Below are 18,019 nucleotides of genomic sequence, written 5' to 3'. Positions count from 1 at the left end.
AATAAACAGGAAAAGAAGCTGACACAAGATGATTGACATGTCGCCGGACCAATAATAACACGGCGTTCAAAACCAACACCCAATCAGCTTTGTGAAGAGCGGCGGGATTTCCTGTGGGTGACGCAAATACTCCCAGTCCACTGTGGAGGCCCCACCCTTTGTGCTCCCACCGCCCGTCAATCAAAACACAAAAATCCTGACAGTTATTACCCCTTTCTACGCGAATACAATCAATATAGTTTGCTGATCATGTCCGGTGGCTTGTGACTATCAGGACTCATCGTTTCATAACAAGTCACGCAATGACCGGTATGTAACATCTATCTTCTTCTTCACTAAGCTAACAACATCCTCCGGCTAAATTAGCATTAGCATTAGCGTTGTGATATCGCTAATCATCGCCGGCTGGATTAGCACTAGCTGCTAACGAACGCTGTGCTCGTTAGCCTAGCTAGCTAGGTTAGCTTGTCCAGGACATATCAGTAGTTGGGTCTCTTTAAAGTAATGGCTGCTACATCGCTGTTTTAGTAGTAGTTAGCAGTGGTGGTTGCGATTTTATTGTCGGCTAACGTTAGCCTACTGGCGGTACAGATGTTAGCACTGTATGTGGGGGGGTCAGGTTTGTTTAGCTAACGTTAGCTCCGGCTATTCCCACTGTAAGAGCTTTATATTTGTACTGAACAGCCCCAGCACAGCCGATGAAAGCAGAGGATATGGCAGCCTTGGACGTGGACAGCAGTCAGAGCGACTTTCTGCAGCAAGAAGAGGGCACGGGCACTCAGGTAAGACTTCCCTCCAGGGTATGACTGTCTTTACACGTCGTTGCTGCGTTTTCAGTAACTGAGTGGAGCTTACTGAGGTTCACACGTTTCACACTTGGAGGGGGGTATTGTACCCTGATTTGAATCTCTCAGGCAACAATCCCCTTTAGGCTGCTAATAATTCCCGCCTCCTTTGCTAGAGCCCAAGTGACAGACTATATTAGACCAGAACATTTACCTGGGTGTTATCTTAGGTGCTGCCTGAGGGGCTCAACACAGGACAAGAAAGTCCTTTAACCTCCAACTTCAAACTTTGCTCTTTAGCAGTCAGTTACAGTTTCCATGTGGCCCAGACTAATGGCCACCCACTTTCCTTCTTTTGAACTTGCCTGGTGTGAGTAGGACACTCAGCCATCACCCCTTGACCTGCTAGCAACCACCTGCACTAAGGTCGACTCACCGTCGTCAGAGGTGGACAGAGGTGCTGCCGCTGATGTGGTAAGTCAGCACCTCTGCTAGATCCAATACAGCTACAGAAGAAGTGAAGCCTTTAATCAGAGCTGAGTAACGTTGGTGGCGGGAATGTAGCTAGGCTTGCACTTGCTTTTCATGGTGTTACATCCTCTGCATTTTGGCATCACAACAGGAGGACATCTTTTACCAGATTAACCATTTAAACAGACTCAGGAAGTTTACCCATATCTTTGTGTTACAATTGCAATGGATGCTTGGTTGCAATTGTAACACGGAAAGATGAAGCTCTTTCATAACTTCAGATAAGTTAATGTAGGTCCAGGTGTTCAAAATCATATGGCTTTTTTTTGTTTGGTTGTTTTTTTACAAAATGGTAAAGTGATTCAGATATTAATTAGTTTATACATGCATGCAAATATGTTCAGTGGGAGAAAAAAATATAGTTGCATATAAAATGTCCTGCTTTGTTTTAATTGCATTTCCAGTTAGTTTCATTGAATTGATGTATTTAAGCCGAATCGCTAAGTATTTCTCAGTTTCTCCATCCAGATCAATTAAGACCGAAAGGCTCCTAAGAATCTACCAATTTGACAGAAGACACAAATCAAGCTGAAAACCTATAGACTTTCTCTTTGAAAACAGTTGCAAAAGAGTTTGGTTTTTAGCTATTGTAAATTAACATTTCATTAAAGTTATAGTAGCATGGCAAAGTACATAAGAAGACTGAATATCAGGCTTTGTTCACACAATACTTGTTTTATGCATTTAACACATACTGTTGTGTGTTTCGTCAGTTGTCCTGGTTAATTGTAGCTGATAAGAATGTTGCCATTCAAAATCCGGTGTGGATATAACAACTGCAGCAAAAACTGATACCAGTCAAAGCTTTAGGCGCATTTACATATAGTATGAACTTTCCCTCATGTGTCCATGTAGTGCTGATGATGCACTAATATGCTAATATAAGATGCTGCCCAATATTTCTGACACTGATTGTGTGAACTTCTAGCACTATTTTCCCTCAAAATAATGGTTCAGCTGTTCTGTAAATTTGAAAAACAACAAGCTATAACTGGACATCTGAGTAAGTGCTTTGCATTGCTTAATCTAATAAATTGTGTTAGCTTGATCATTTGTTTTAATGTCTGTGTAAATCGTTTTATCCTCAGACATCAGATCCATCTACACAGCTCACTGGGACTGATAAATGGGAGGTGTTAACTCCCACAACAGCAGCAAAGGATGAATCTGGAATGATACAGATCCAAAGTCAAGGGATATTAACATCAAATGGACAGTATGTTCTTCCTCTCCAGAACTTACAGACTCAGCCAATCTTTGTGACGTCCGGAACGGACAACTCCAATGCCACATCAGTGCCTAACATTCAGTACCAAGTAATTCCTCATATTCAGACAGCAGATGGACAGCTGAGCTTCTCCACATCCGGTGTGGAAGGAACAACTCTGACTCAGGATGCCACAGGGCAGATTCAGATCTTGCCTGATGGTAGCCAGAGTCTCAGTGTGACATCAACTGCAAACATCCTAAATAACAACCAGAACCTCATATCACAGACTGGCAATATTCAGCAGATCCAGGGGGTTTCCATTGGCAGCTCCACATTCAACAACCAGGGTCAGGTTGTCACTAATGTGCCTGTGGGTTTGCCTGGGAACATTACTTTTGTTCCTATTAACAGTGTGGACTTGGACTCCCTGGGCCTGTCTGGTGCTCAGACTATAGCGACAGGGGTCACTGCTGATGGCCAGCTTATTATGGCGAGTCAGCCTGTGGATGGCTCAGAAAGTCAGGTGAAAACAGACGATCACCTCTCACAAACAATATCAGTAAATGACTCAAATGCAAATCCCGAGATTTTTGTGCCGACGTCTTCCTCTCAGCTACATGTTCCAACAAATGAGTCAGGTCTGCTCACAACGGACACTTCATTGTCATCCGTGTCTACAGACCAAGCCGACTCAAGTTCTGGTCTCCAAGAACGCTTCATCCAACAGAATCAGGAGCAGAACATCCAAGTGTCCTCAGCTCAGCCCATCCTCCAGCTGCAGCCTGTGCCGGTTCAGACCACCAACGGTCAGGTGGTGCAGTCAGTGGCAACAGCCGGGCAGGGCTTGCAGAACGTGCAGCTGATCAGTCCTGGAACCTTCATCATCCAAGCCCAGACAGTCACGCCATCAGGTCAGATACAGTGGCAGACTTTTCAGGTGCAGGGAGTGCAGAACCTGCAGCTGCCCACCACGCCAACCCAGCAGATAACCCTGGCTCCAGTCCAGACGCTGTCTCTGGGATCTAATCCAGTGAGCATTAGCACAGGACAGATACCCAACCTGCAGACAGTGACAGTCAACTCAGTGACCCAACAGGAAGGAGACACAGATGTCCCTGGAGGTACAGTAGCTTTTTATTATCAGAATATACACAGGAAACAACCTGTTCTTAAAGACTCTGCCCACCCATAGTAAACCCACACAGGTGATTATTTTGACTGATTAGACCTCCTCTCAAGTCTATGTGGGCGTATATAAAATCGCAATTGATTGACATGTGCCTGACTTTCCTGTTAGCTGTGTTGCACCTATTTAAGTGGAACAAATTAGGACTTGATTATTCTTATTAGGATATAGATTTTGTCGATCACATGTAATTCGCAGCATAGCTCCTCCTGCCTTTAACCTGGACTTTTAAGTTTTCCAAAGTGAAAATTGTCTTTGATTATTTTTACATGTGACAATTAAGTGCTAAGCTTTTTTTTTTTTAAAGGTTACATCTTGAGCAAATTACTTTTAAAATCCTTTTCTGTACCCAGGTACAACATTTCTTATACTAAAACGATGAGTGGAAATTTGTTTGTGATGCTCAGAGTAGACAGTCCACAGTGACATTATTATGCACAGTTTGATTCTCGTACCTGTAACCATTAATTTTATTAGTTTTATTTATTTTTTTTTTATGGATCAGTAAATAGGCCTTTTCACAGAAAACATTTTGTCATGTTACAACAGGAAAAGCACGGCTCTAAATACTGACATTATTAAGAAATAATGACTGCCAAAACTGATACACTTGACTAAAACAGAGCCATTCTCAATGTTATTATTACACCTGTGCTTTTGACTATGGCAAAATATTTGCTGTGAAAGTGGCCTGCAGTTGAACGAATGATTGAAGCAGTCAGAAAATACAAAGTTTACAGTTATATGAAATAGAGGAAATCATATTTTACAAGCTGCTAACAGCATGGTGTTTTTTTTTTTAGTTGATACCTTGTCCAAACACTTAGTTTTCACTGTACAAATAGTTTGTTTACATTTAGTGCCTCAAGAAAAATACAGTGTATCTTTATAGCCACTTTGTGAAGAATTTGTCTGTAATTATAGCTATCAAAACATTGTCATGTGATTTTTTGATCATAGCGAAGTCCATCCACTTTCTGCCAGTCATGTGGGCCAAAAAATCCCACAGGGTAGATTTAATTGATTATCAAAATTGTCACTGATACATTTTCTGTCAATCAACCAATTATTTTATCACAGTTTATCACTTTATATGGAGTTTAATTCATATAAAGTTTACCACCACTTGTTAGTCGCACTCAATTATAAAACTCCTCTCAGTGCTGAGGCTTTTTCTTTTTTTTGCAGGTTATTACCAGAGCTTGTGTTGATGTTAACTTAAACATTTATTTCAGACATTCAGATAAAGGAAGAGCCAGACTCTGGTGACTGGCAGCTAAGCACTGACTCCACCCTGAACACAAGTGATCTGTCACACCTTCGGGTCAGGTTAGTGGATGAGGAGGATCCGTTGGGCCAGGAGGGCAAGAGGCTGCGCAGAGTAGCGTGTACCTGCCCCAACTGTAAAGAGTCAGGTGGGAGGTGAGTAAGTCTGACCTTTTCTTTTCTTCTCTCTGGATCACTGTTCACTGTAAGTGCATGGTAACTGGTTCTCACCTGTGCATGGGAAATCAAATATATCAGGACCCCAACTGTTATTACATGTGTTTCTCAGAGGATCTAGCATGGGGAAAAAGAAACAGCACATCTGCCACATTGCCGGCTGTGGGAAAGTATATGGAAAAACGTCGCACCTGCGAGCACACCTGCGCTGGCATTCAGGGGAGCGACCTTTTGTTTGCAGCTGGATGTTCTGTGGGAAGAGGTTCACACGCAGCGACGAGCTGCAGAGACACAGGAGAACACACACAGGTGCCCTTTTTTTTGCTCCCTTCGTGTTTGCACATCAGGAAAACATGAGTAAAATCAGTAAAATGTGTTATTTTGTGCCCTGCAAAGTGTGAGTCATGTAAGAAATAACAGTCTTTCAACTCTTCTGGATTTACATGCTAAATGTGAGGTTAGGATGTCCATTGCAAAAAACTGAACATATTCAGATTTGTCCGACTTGTTGGTAATTTTGCAGTTTAGCATGGTGTTTAAACTTTTGCAGTCTAATTTTTAGTCTTTGTTAACATAGATTATATGCTAAAAACTAAAATCCACTTATGGTCCAGAAAATACAGTACTACAAAAGATTCCAGTAGTAAGTTTTCTAGAGTTTGGCTTTTATTTTTATCTTTATTCCATGATTCTCCTCTAAGTCTGGGTGCAGTTTTCTGTCAGCTCACCTGACCTGTTTGGAATTTCATAGAATATCCTGGCAATTACAGAAATGATCCATGGGGTGAAACACGCAGCTGAACAGATTGTGTTCCATATGTTCCAAAGATATATCCCAAGTAGTAGCTAGTAAGAAAGCTAGTCAGTACAAGCACACATAATAATGAGCAGCATCTGATGGGATTTAATGCCAAGATAGACATTTGAGGAAGAAGCGCTGACTTGGTTGTGCTGTTTTTGTTACTCTACCATCTCACTGGCAGAGAAAGACCTCTGACAGTATGGGCTAAAGTAGCATGTCATTACGCTGTCAGATTCAAGATATGAACAGTTGGCATTCACAGCTTATTTTGCAAGTGGATATTGAATAATTCTAGGTTTCTAATTGGTGATCATTGTAATCAGTCACATGGTATCAATTTATCTTCAATTTGTCATTTTTGAGAGTGACAGGTTTGCATTCAACAACTAATGCAGTGATTTAACTTTGGCTGTAGATCATGCAGCATTTACTGATGGAACACTATACAGATCTATTTAAAAATGTAGGCTTCAGTGATGGTTCTGCCTTGGAATTTTTTATGTTGCATCTTCATTTTCTTTAGTTTTGTTTTAAAAAACAAGCAAAGTGAACTTGTGCACCACTTTCTTAAACTCACCTGTGGAAAAATATCATCTTGGTTGATGGCATGTTTGATCTGTTCCAAATGTATTCAGTATCAAACTCTTCATCTTTCAAACTACATTTTCTCGCCGGCAGGAGAGAAGAAGTTTGTCTGCCCAGAATGTTCCAAGCGCTTCATGCGGAGCGACCACCTGGCGAAGCACATTAAAACTCATCAGAACAAAAAAGGCGTGAACTCTGGCAACGCTGTGGTGGGCTCGATGGAATCCGCGGGGTCCTCAGACAGTATCATCACCACGGCAGGCAGGACCACCCTCATCCTCACCAACATCCAGCAGGGCTCCAGCAACGCCCAGGACATCCTGGCCAACGCAGAGATCCCTCTCCAGCTTGTCACCACAGTAGCAGCCAGTGAAGTCATGGAGTGATTTACACTCCACTTATGAACTTCTACAATCTCTCTCATACTGTATACTCCTACCTGCATTTTTATTCAAGTTTTGAAGAAAAACAAAAATTGAAAAAACAAAACAAAAAAAAAATATATATATATATGTGTGTGTGTATATATATATATTTTAACACAGAAATAGTCCATGACCATGCTCAGTTTTTGCTGAGGGAAATCTCGTTGGAAACTAAAAGAAGATAAAGGCGCAAAAGACATTGCAGTAAACACACAAGGAAATGCCTTATTTTGTACAATATTGTGTAGTTGGATATGTAGGAAGCCATTTTGTTTTGAAGCTACTTCTTTGTTAATAATGTGTTTTTCAACTTATTGGTAAGTTGAGTAATTTTCTCCTTGCCTTTTGTTGATGATATGGTCTGATGATGTCTTTGTTAAACACGGTGCAGTCCATATTCCTTTGAGCAAAGACTAAATCTCACATTCTTCTTTTCACTGTCCTTGCACTCGGTCTGCTTGCCAATTAGCAAGTCGTTCCTTCTTTGTTTTTAAATGAAACTTTGCTCACACCTATTGCATTTTGCAGGTGAAGATAAAAAAAAAAAACAATCAATTTTGTATTGCAATTCCTCTTGAACCTAAACTGTTGACACATTATTTGCGTATTAAATCTCTTGACTGAACCGCTATTTATATCGGGCTTTACTTAAAAATTGCTTTTGTGATATTAAAAGTCCTAAATGTTTCAAATGGCTCCATAATAGGTAATTAAATGTGGTTTTGTAAAAACTTTTTTGAAGGACCCAAAAACCATGCATTATAATTTAAAGAAAAAAAAAAAGCCATCTTTTTGCAACGTAATTGCCAAATTTGACTACAAACTCAGGATGACTTGTGACTGTGTGATTTGAGTAAAGAAAAGATTCTCGAGCCACGTTGGGTTATCGTGAAGAAATGTTATTTGATGGACCAAATGCTTAGGTGAATTAAGCCGTCACCATGTTACCTTTGCTTGTTGAATCTTTTTTTTTTTTTTTTATGGTAACCATAATCTCTATAACATGTTATGGAAACAGCTTTGCTCTTGTGTCTTGGCTTTATCGGTCCTATCACGCAGTTGACAAATCTGTGTATTACTGAACACGGTACTCTTTTAGCAGCACTGTTCTCGTCATTTTCACCTTGTTACCCTTTTGTAGAAACACGTTTTGTATACGTCCCAAGAAACTGCTTTATACCCATTGCGAGTAAATGTACAATACTATTGATGATGATTCTTTTCATTTTAGTGTATGTTTCATTTCCATGTACCATGTAAATTATGTTTTTACTTCGCTTTTGACCGCCAATGCCCACCCACACTCTTTTAGTGAGACATATAATGACAATTATATGGTATATGGTTTTCCACTCATGGATACATGGTCCTCTTCAGGAGATTTTACTTTATCCTCTAAATTAGATAGCATCTTCATGTATGCTGTACTAAACACTGTAGGCTTATCCTTAATCAGATGTTCTGTATAAATGTCAATATAAACCTTTCTGTTAACTTGAATTTCTTTTGATTTTTGTTTTATTTTAAATTTCTTTTTGTTTTTAAATTAATCTTGGTTGTACCATGTCTGCTTTCTGAGGACAAGTTCATATTACAAACTAAAATGACTAAACATGAGACTGATTTTTTTTTTTTTTTTTTTTTTATTACGATTGATTTTTTTTCTTTTGTTTTTTGTTTTTTTTTTCTCCTTGCTCTTGAAACCTGTTTGTTTTTTGAAGGTGTGTCATCCAGCCAGAAGCTTCGTTCTCCTCCAACAAGGCTTACACTCTGGGATAGTAGTCCAGTAGATGTCACTGCAGCCAAGGGAGCGGGGCGAGAGTTATGTTTGACCCCTTGACCTTTGCCGTGTAGCACTGCTAAGACGAAGACAGAAGTCAGAGGACATCAGGAGGTCTGGACCCTCAGTTTACCACAAGTTAACATCACACAGAAATGCCAGGAACATATTCTAGTGCTATTTCATGACTTAAAACAAACCTAAAGCTCCTGGTTTTATGGACTCCGTTTATGTATTTTGTATTTTGAGGGAACAGTAAGACAACCTTTTAAATAAGTTTCTCAGTCTAATTTGTGACTCCAGTTTGTAAACATGATTTTCTGTTCCAGTAATTTGTCAAAAATACTAAGTACTGCTTAATATTTTGGTTTATTGACCTTTTCACCAACCAGGAGCACACAGATCCTGCGTCACTATTTTTACCTCTTAAACTAAACAGTTGCTAATTAGGTACTGTTGCTATTTTTTCTTTAATATAAGGCTCAAGACAGCTAAGGGAGTAAAAATGTATTATAGCCTACCTGGTTTTAGTGCCTGTTAACATAATTAAAATGGTAGTCTGTGAAAAGATTTATCTGGTGAGCACATGCTTTTTGAGTCTTAGTCAATTTGCTGAAAATGAGTCAGAAAATGTGGTGTATAACATTAAAAAGGACTCGTCCGTTTTGTCGTTCCTTTCATTTGCATAACTTAATGAATCCAATTCATTGTAATGCAATACCAAGTGCACAAGGAACATAGAATGACAGTTTGAGTTAATGAAATGTGTTAACAGTATCATCATTTACTTGTATGTTAATTAGTCCAATTAATTTTCTCTGCTCGGTAATCTGAATATTGTAATAATCTTTGCTCCCCTGCAGGAATGAAATCTATGATACACAGACCTCTGGGACAATCTGCAATGAGAATCGTGGCTTTTCCACTTGTGAAGTGTGGCAGATTTGAAAAATGTGAGAGACCTGAAATATTTTTTTAGGTGTGACATTCAGGAATATTTCAAATGTTTTGGTAGTTTTTCTTCTTCTTTTTTTTTAACAAAGGTTCTGTATGGAAATCACACCCACCGCTGGAAATGTATTAAGAAACACAGTAATTGTCCGGTGTCGGGGCCAAGGTAACTTTGCTTTGCTTGACAAAGTGCCATTGCCTCGTAACAGGAAGAGACGTGGTTCTTCTGGCTGTTGCAGATAAAAGCTGCCATCATGGGCGATCCTCCCTAGTGGCTCGTAAGCTTATAAGAGGAAGAAAGATTGTGTGGCTGCTGAGCATGGCACTGTCGTTTAAAGTGACCAGCTGGAATGGATGCCAGCTTTGTCAACAAACTTGTAACTCTTCTTTTTGTGTTCTTACATATTTATGTCAACACCAAATCAGAAAAGAAGAGTTAGCAGAGCTTTTACTAGCCCCATTAATGAATCTGGAGAGGCTGCGTCAGTGTTACTAAAGTAAAGCTTTGATTTGTTGAGGGAAACATGTTTTTGCAGCACACACTTAGTTCCTCATTGTTACTAATGTGGTTTGAGCATTACTTAGAGCAAGTTTTGCAAAACAGTGAAACTCAATTTGACTCGAGTCTTTGGAGAGTTAAAGGAAAGCTTTTTCAATTATGTGGCTTCAGTATTGTGCTTTTATAATAGACAAGCATCGTTTCAAGCAGTGTTTTCACTACAAGTTGTTTGTTTTTATTGTGCTAGGTAGCGTTGGTTCATCTAGCTCAGCTTGAATAGTGGAGTAATTGTATGTGGTGCTCAACTTCTCTTCCAATTCATGCACAAAATGTATAAATACAATAACTATGCAGAGAGAGAGGAACACTGTAATCATGCAATAGCATTTCCAACTGTATGTGTGATAGAATTCAAAATGCTATTGGGATTATGGTTCTTAACCATTGGGAGGTAATGTGAACTGCTGGCAGAAATGACTTATTTCATTATACTGTCCCAAATATACAAAATACTTCAGTGAGAGGGCTGCTTCTTCCCTATCCCTGCCCAATTTTAACTGTTGTTGAAGGAAAGGCCTGCAATTTTGCAAAATGACTATTATTTGCCTTTCTCAGGGAATCAACAACTTGAAAGTACAGTGCAATGAATTGTTGGGGTTCTGCAGCTGCATTCATTTACAATATGTCTTTTCTGTGAAACATCTCCAAAAATCTTTTGAATAAAGCCTTCATTTAATTTCCTTTCGGATATAAACCGCGTCTGTTCTTAAGCGAAAAGCACTTACCATCCTGCTTAATATTATGTTTATATCCGGGTACTAATGTTTTTTTCTCTCTCTCTCTCTCTCTCTTAAAACAGGACATTTGAAACCACATACTAAAGTGTCTCGTGTTTCTACATTCCTGACACATTCTTGCCCTTGATCAACTGCAGAAGGCAGACAATAGCGCAGATCATTTTCCCCAGGCAAGGAAACACAGCATGGATCAACTCAATAACCTGATATTCCCCGTCTACTGAATGTGGCCAATTTAGCAGAAGGTCAGTGCCTTTTTTTTTTTTTTTTATTCCAGAGACAATTTGGTGACCTCCCTCTGAAACCCCAGCAGGACCAGAGGAGACAAACAGAATCGTCAGGCTACAAAGTGCTTGTGTTGACATTGCGTTTAGGTCTGAACTTCTCAAGGTGAACAGATACCTGGTGTGGGACAGGGGGGCTATTATGCAAACCTGTGGATTTAGTTTTTCATGTGTTTCTAGGTGTTATTTAAGGTGTCAGGGTGGGTATTTAAATTTAAAGATGTACACCGGGTAGAAAAGTATGGTCCATGTGTGTTGGTGTGGCGGCAAATCCTCCTCCATCATCCTTTTAAGTGCCATTCACAGCTTCAAATTAAACACACTTGTTTCAGGAAAATGGTGGTCATAATATGTTATGTTTCAAAAGGATGGAATTCACATCGAATCAATCTTTGCTGTCTTTATTGTAAAAATTTTCTCGCCTGCTGTTTTGCATTCATTGTATGTATGTTTTTTTATCCAGATCCAGCTGTGAAAATTGAATCGACAACAATGAGACACCTCCATCAAATTTTCCACATTACGTTGTCCTTTGTACTCATACACAGTATGTGCCTCTTTTTAGTGAGGAGACAATTGCATAAGAGGATGTTTGAGCTCTATGAGAAGATTAGGAGGGCTCATTTTTAGTCATTCCTCACAGCAGTCATATAGTTTTCCTACTGTATGAAATAACTCTTTGTCTTTATTGTGCACCTCAAGGTCAAATGTGGATTCATCTTCCTTGGAGTCAAATCTGAAAAAACCTGCGCAGAGTGCGCTCAATATTTTCTTTTGGTGACAACAGCTGGCCTTCAGTGTTATACAGCCCATTGAAAACCTTTTCAGATATGAAAGGAGACGTTTTGTATCTGAAAATGTACATTAAATGGTGTCAACAACATCCCAGAGGTCAGAGTAGAGTCCCCTGTGGTGACTGAATCTGGCTGCTGCGCTCGAAGACTCAACACCCCCCTGAGTGGCGGCTCTGTGATGGCTCTCAGTTTCTCTCGTCATGTCCCTGGCAGCTTTGACACAGGTAATATGCATGCAGGCTGACAGTGCCTGGGATGTGCGGCAGAGACAATGATGTACATATCATTTTCCTCCCTGACTGATTGAAGACTGTAATCTGTGCTGGACTTTCTCTCTGATTACACACGTCTCAGGGAGCAAAACAAGGACTCTGAGCTGCCACTGGGCACTGGGCTCATTCGGGGCTTTCAGCCTTCAAGAGGACTGAAGTCCGCCTTTGAGGTGAGCTCAATTTTCGTCCCATTTACACTATTGTTACAAGTGTCGGATAGAATGCATCTGGTAGATAGTGGTCAAACAGTAGCTGTCTGAAGATGACACAGGAACAGAGATGTATCTGGCACCCAAGGTCATCCTATTCACATCTCCTGCACAGTCTCAAATGTTTAGAGCTCCTGTAAAGGCACTCACAAAGAGAGAAACAATGTCGTGAATTTTACATCCTCTGGCTTTGTGCTCGGTGCTGACAAAATGCAAAGTGTCTCCCACAGCCCACCAGGCCAATACTACACATGTCCAACAAGACTGACCATGAAATGCAGTCAGAGAATTGTTACCGATAATGCAAAGACAGTCTTCCACTGGTTCAATGATGAACCAAACCAGATTGGTTTTTTTTCCACAGTATATAAAATATGAAACGTTACACTCAGACATTTAAAGCGCTCTTAACCTGCCTGTGTAACCTTGTGAGGTACACTTGTGTCTTTATGTAAAACCTGAGAGATTTCTCTGTTGACAATAGGTCAATCTTTTACAGAAGGTACCTAGCACATTACAAGGTTGGTCTCAGGGGAGAAGTAATGGGTTCTGGGCAATTGACCAACCTGCCATGCTTTACTGCACCTGCACTGAGTTAGAGCTGTCATCATTACCACTTCCTCTAACGTTCCCCCACAGCAACCCAGACACTCCCACTTACAGCGATATTTCACTTTGGTGGAACATTTTCACTTTTTATCACGCAACCGTCCGTACCCAAGTGGAGACAGTCTAGCTTTAAGATTCAAAGCAGTAAGGTAACCTCTAACAGGCCTTCGGGGTCCCCACTAAAACATAATGTTTCCAAAATAACCTCCAGTTATCAGATATGATTCTGACTTGAACTTTTCCGATTGAGAACCATGCTGTGGCAAAAAGGAAAAAAAAACTTAAAGAAAAGTTCTACAAGGTCTCCATCCACATTTTGTCTGTGTCAAAATATGAACAATTTGAGATCAGTCATTTGAATGGTATTTGTCCTCTGTTATTCACAGTGGCTACAATGACTGATTGTGCCTTGTGAAAATAATCATTAGGCAGTTTTGTAAAAATGCAGTTTGAATGGTTCATTATAATGAAAGCAAAGCGACAAGCTTCCATGTTACTTAATCAAGACGCGCTTTTAGAACGAACCTTTAACTTAAATTGTATATTCCATATTTGCTTTTCATTAGTGCAATCCTTTAGAAAGTTGTACATTAAATGAATGCAGTTACACTGCAGAAAGGTCAGGAATCAGTACTGTGGAGGTCACAGACACCATGCACAGCTTTGTGATTACAGTCATCTGAAATCTATCCTCATCAACATTTAAATCTTTTGTGCTTTAACAATAGTTTCAGTATTAAGACAAACAAGGATGAGGTTCAGTCATTTTATCCTGAACAAACAAATGAAAAAACATTGGGTTTCTTCAACAGTTCAGGTTTTGTTTTAGCAATAATGTCGTTACAACGTCCAAAGAAGTCATTACTCTTTTTTCCACTGTATCATATGATCTTCCTCAGCAAATAGTTTGCCCAGTTGTCACTGAATTGTAGGTGTTTACCTTTTTTTCTGAGCACTAAAGCCATCAAGAGTACAGAAAACTGAGGACCAGACCGTATGCTGGGTCCAAATAAGAATTTTCACGTTATGTGTATTATTTATGTCTGTCTTATCAACCAACAAACAACATTATTGTTGTAAAAATGTTTAGCATTCAGGCTTTTTAAACAAATATCAGAAATGATCGAGGCCTCAGCATAGCAAGCCTGTAGCAACTTCTCTCTGACTTGCAGATGTTTTTCCTTCAGTTTTCACTTCCTCCTCCCACACACGTCTTATATCAGTATTTGCCAGATCCAAAACGACCAGCTTTGAAAATGAAGGAGAGGAACTTTACATTGTGCCAGAAAAAGGAATGGAAATTACGGGCAGTGTCAGATAATTGAGCTTGTCGTAAGAGACATGTTAATAACAGACGGAGATGCAGAAGACTTGTCACTCCGTACCCTGGGTGACAGACTCTCTCTGCTGTTGATGAGCTGTTTTAGAGGGGAAATTGTTCCACGCAAACACCATCGTTATTACAAGCTGGCAAGCTGCTCGCTTGTGTACCCAATTCTGCTTGAACTGACAGAATCCAATTGACCGGCACATATTCATGCACTTTATTTTCTTTATTCTCACCAACAATGCAGATAATTACTGCACTAAGTAAAACTGAAAATAGAATTTCACTCTGTCCCAGAAAACAATGCCAGAGCTGTCTCAGCAACATGTCTGCTGAAATTGCTGTGACTGAGAGACCTACTGTAAGACAAGCAGCAATCCAATATTAGTTGTCAACCTAAAACCTACTGAAACCGTTTTGGCATTCTCTTCTTTTATAAAATGGAGTGAAATAGCTTACGTTTTTCATGTTGTCATTGTCCGTTCTGCAGTGAAGCACAGCCACATGCAAATCTGTATTCAACAAAACACATAGAGCTTTATCAACAAACTCACTGCTGTGTTAGGACCCATCCTGTTTTATGCTATGTATCTGCTCTTGGAGAAACACATTCATACACTTTCACTCAGTTTTAGTAAATTACCTCTTTTAATAGTGTGAGACAGTGCAATTAGTGTGACCATAAAACAATGTCTCCCAAAGTCTAAAATTATAGTATCAACATTTAAACTTGGGATGTCATTAGTAAGTGTAGCTTCGGACTAATCATGTGTGGAGAATATATTTTGACTTTTAAAACCCCAGTGGGAATTATTCATTAATTTGTCAAAAAAAAAAGTGTCCCATCATGAGGACAAGATGTCAGTCTTCTCTGGGTCACCTGCCCATTAATAATTCTTCATTTCCACATCTGTTGTTTGCCAAAATGTAAGCAAGCTTTATTCTCAGACAAGGTCTAAAAGCACTTTTTAATAAAATAAGCCATATTTACGAAGTGAAATCACATTTAAATCTCCAGGTTTATTGTTTTGTTTATTTTCATTAAAATCATCTCCTGATTAAACTCACAACCCTGTTTTACTATAAACTGCGTCAATTTGCATCACTAAAATCAAGCTACACGGCGTCTTTACCACTGATGAAATGAAACTATAATTTGCTACTTTATGTTTTAATCCAGCGTCAGAGTTGTTTGTTGATTAATTTACTGTTCATAACTGGCGTTGCCTTGAAGTATTTTTCAAATGTAGTGTGTGAACTGCCACAAGTGTCTCCCCAGAAAATAATTACTTTGTTTTTGTTGTTGGTTTCTCTTAAACTCACGACTAACAGATATTTATGGCAGTGCATGGGGTTTTCATATGGCAGATGAGTAAACTGCAAGTTTCACAGTGCTGAACCCTGATGATTTTAACTACTAAAATGGTTCATGTGGCTAAAAATGACCAAACATAGATCGTGGTATGGTATAAGGACACATTTACACTAAATTTCATACTTATGTTCCTAACATCAATCCCCTAGGGAGTAACAAATGGGACATTGTCTCTGATGCTTGTGCCCTCAGAGAATAGCGCTGATGGTGGGATGGTAAATCGTCTCCCAGGAACCAGACCACATCTGCTGGGTTCACTTCCTCCTGCCACCTCAGTACATCTCATTAACAAGGATCCTTTACTGAAGCTATGTCAGTGTGTCATGCTTTTTTTTTTTTTTTTTTACTTTTACTTTGTTGTGGGTCCCACTGTTTGGAGGATGTGTGTCTGTCATACTGATGTATAGGGGCACTCTAGTGCTGCTGTCCAACAAGTTGTCCGTTATCTGAGGGAAATGTGTCCGTCCAGAGGTGAGGGCGGCTTTGTGCTCTCAACCAGGCCACCTCTCAGCCTTTGTGCCAGTAACAAGCTCAGCTCAGGCTCCAACGAAGCGAGAAATTGTAAACTCTCCGGAGAGGCCCAGTGGAGAGATAAGGGCTTAGTGTTTGCTGGCAGTGTGCATGGGGATGAATCTGATACGGCCGAGTCCCACGCCAGAATGGGAGTGATGATACCTCCCCTTCTATGGAGAGTTATGTTTAATCCTCTTTGCTAGTGTATTCACTTGCAAATATTCCTGTCACCATTAATATGTATTAACATCCTTCACACACTGTTCAATACAGATTTATCAGACTCGATTTTTCCCCCTTTTGCTCACCATCATCTCTCTGCTGCTCTTGAACCACAGCTTTTAATAAGACCAGACCTGAGTGTGCTGCTGATGTTCAAGAAGCATCTTGCAATGTTGACTTTACTCAGAATCCACAACTAAATCCTACGGCCGAGACCATCACACTTGATTTTATATTAAACCATTTGTTCAAATCCATTTTGTGCCCTTAAGTTATTTTAATAGTGTGATATGATTTCTGTTTTAACAAAAGTAACTGTGCCGTATGAATGAGAGTGTAATCAGTGTGTTATATATAACATTCACGATGCTAAGTCCCTAAGCAGTAACCAAATGAATGAATTACATATAGCAGACATTACTTAAATTGTCTTATATTTTATTTGAGGTTATAATATTTTAGCTAAATTAATTTATTTTTCTTTTTGTCAAACATCTTTGAAAATCTATTAAGCTAATGTGTACCTTTACATTGACCCAGACGTGCATATTTTATATGTTTAGGAATCTCTGGTCTTTTAAGTGTCTGTCTGCACTATTTGTGCAAAGAAAAATAGTGTGTGTGATTTGTCTGAAAAATTAGCCTGAATGTCTTTTTATTTTATTCATTTATTTTGCATTTAATCTGAAAAAGATTTTAAAGTGTAAAATTGAACTTTCTGACATCTGCAGACACCCTGTTAAAGACGTGACTCAATATTTGTTAATCACAGTAGATTTAAATATAAAGCCTGTACATGTTTGGATGTAATTCTGAATTGCAGCACATTATTTAATCTAACAAGATAAAGAATGTTGGATGAGGTTTATGTGAGATTTTGTCTCTGTTTGTTGGTCTAATCCAGACAAAGCCCTGAGAAGCTCATTATAGCCTGGTGAGGCCTTAAGCCTGTGTTGCCTGCATTAAAGCAGCCAAGAACTGTCTGTCAGCTTCCTGGCAGAGCCCAAATCAAGCTGTCAATTACTGGACGTGTTTATGGAAATTACATGTTTGTTAACATGCTGGAAAAATGTGCTCTCAGCTTAAGCAGCATGTGTTCGGAGAAACAATTTTGCTCAGAAATCACCTTTCAAATGGATGAAGGTGATCCTCATCAGATCAGAGACACGAGAGACATTTTAACTCTCTCCTTGTCCTGATATGTGTGAGGAGAAGCCCAGACAGAACGAGCCACAACTAACAATCAAAGGTTTGTCCATGTATGATCTTATGTTTTGTGTTTATTAGGTTATTTCTCTCCCTCTTGGCTGCTGTTCAACTTCCTTTGTTACTCTCTAAAAATGCACAGATTCGGTTTAACAGTTACTTGTACATTTGACATCCAGCTGCACAAAGTTAGCATTACCTTAAACACGTTTTA

The 18,019-nt window shown here is 39.5% G+C and overlaps 1 protein-coding gene and 1 long non-coding RNA gene across 3 annotated transcripts; both read left to right on the top strand.

The window, feature by feature from the left end:
• Positions 1-141: 141 nt before the first annotated feature.
• On the top strand, positions 142-8,584 carry sp3a (sp3a transcription factor). Of its 2 annotated transcripts, XM_026295993.1 has the most exons (7): positions 142-309; positions 685-782; positions 1,164-1,259; positions 2,405-3,647; positions 4,948-5,134; positions 5,268-5,464; positions 6,636-8,584. In XM_026295993.1, the coding sequence occupies exons 1-7, from the start codon at positions 303-305 to the stop codon at positions 6,926-6,928; spliced, it is 2,121 nt and encodes a 706-aa protein (XP_026151778.1). In that variant the 5' UTR covers positions 142-302; the 3' UTR covers positions 6,929-8,584. The 2 variants fall into 2 exon arrangements, with proteins under 2 accessions (XP_026151778.1, XP_026151779.1); XM_026295994.1 differs by lacking the exon at positions 1,164-1,259.
• A 2,250-nt stretch (positions 8,585-10,834) lies between these two features.
• LOC113123647 (uncharacterized) lies at positions 10,835-16,854 on the top strand. The gene is made up of 5 exons (XR_003294971.1): positions 10,835-11,239; positions 11,742-11,825; positions 11,981-12,296; positions 12,427-12,514; positions 16,057-16,854. It is a non-coding gene; the product is annotated as an uncharacterized LOC113123647 (long non-coding RNA).
• The last annotated feature ends 1,165 nt before the right edge of the window (positions 16,855-18,019 follow it).

Source organism: Mastacembelus armatus, chromosome 21 (genome assembly GCF_900324485.2).
Source record: "Mastacembelus armatus chromosome 21, fMasArm1.2, whole genome shotgun sequence".
Lineage (NCBI taxonomy): Eukaryota > Metazoa > Chordata > Actinopteri > Synbranchiformes > Mastacembelidae > Mastacembelus > Mastacembelus armatus.
The sequence above is the reverse complement of the archived record's forward strand: the minus strand, read 5'-3'. Positions and strand labels throughout refer to the sequence as shown.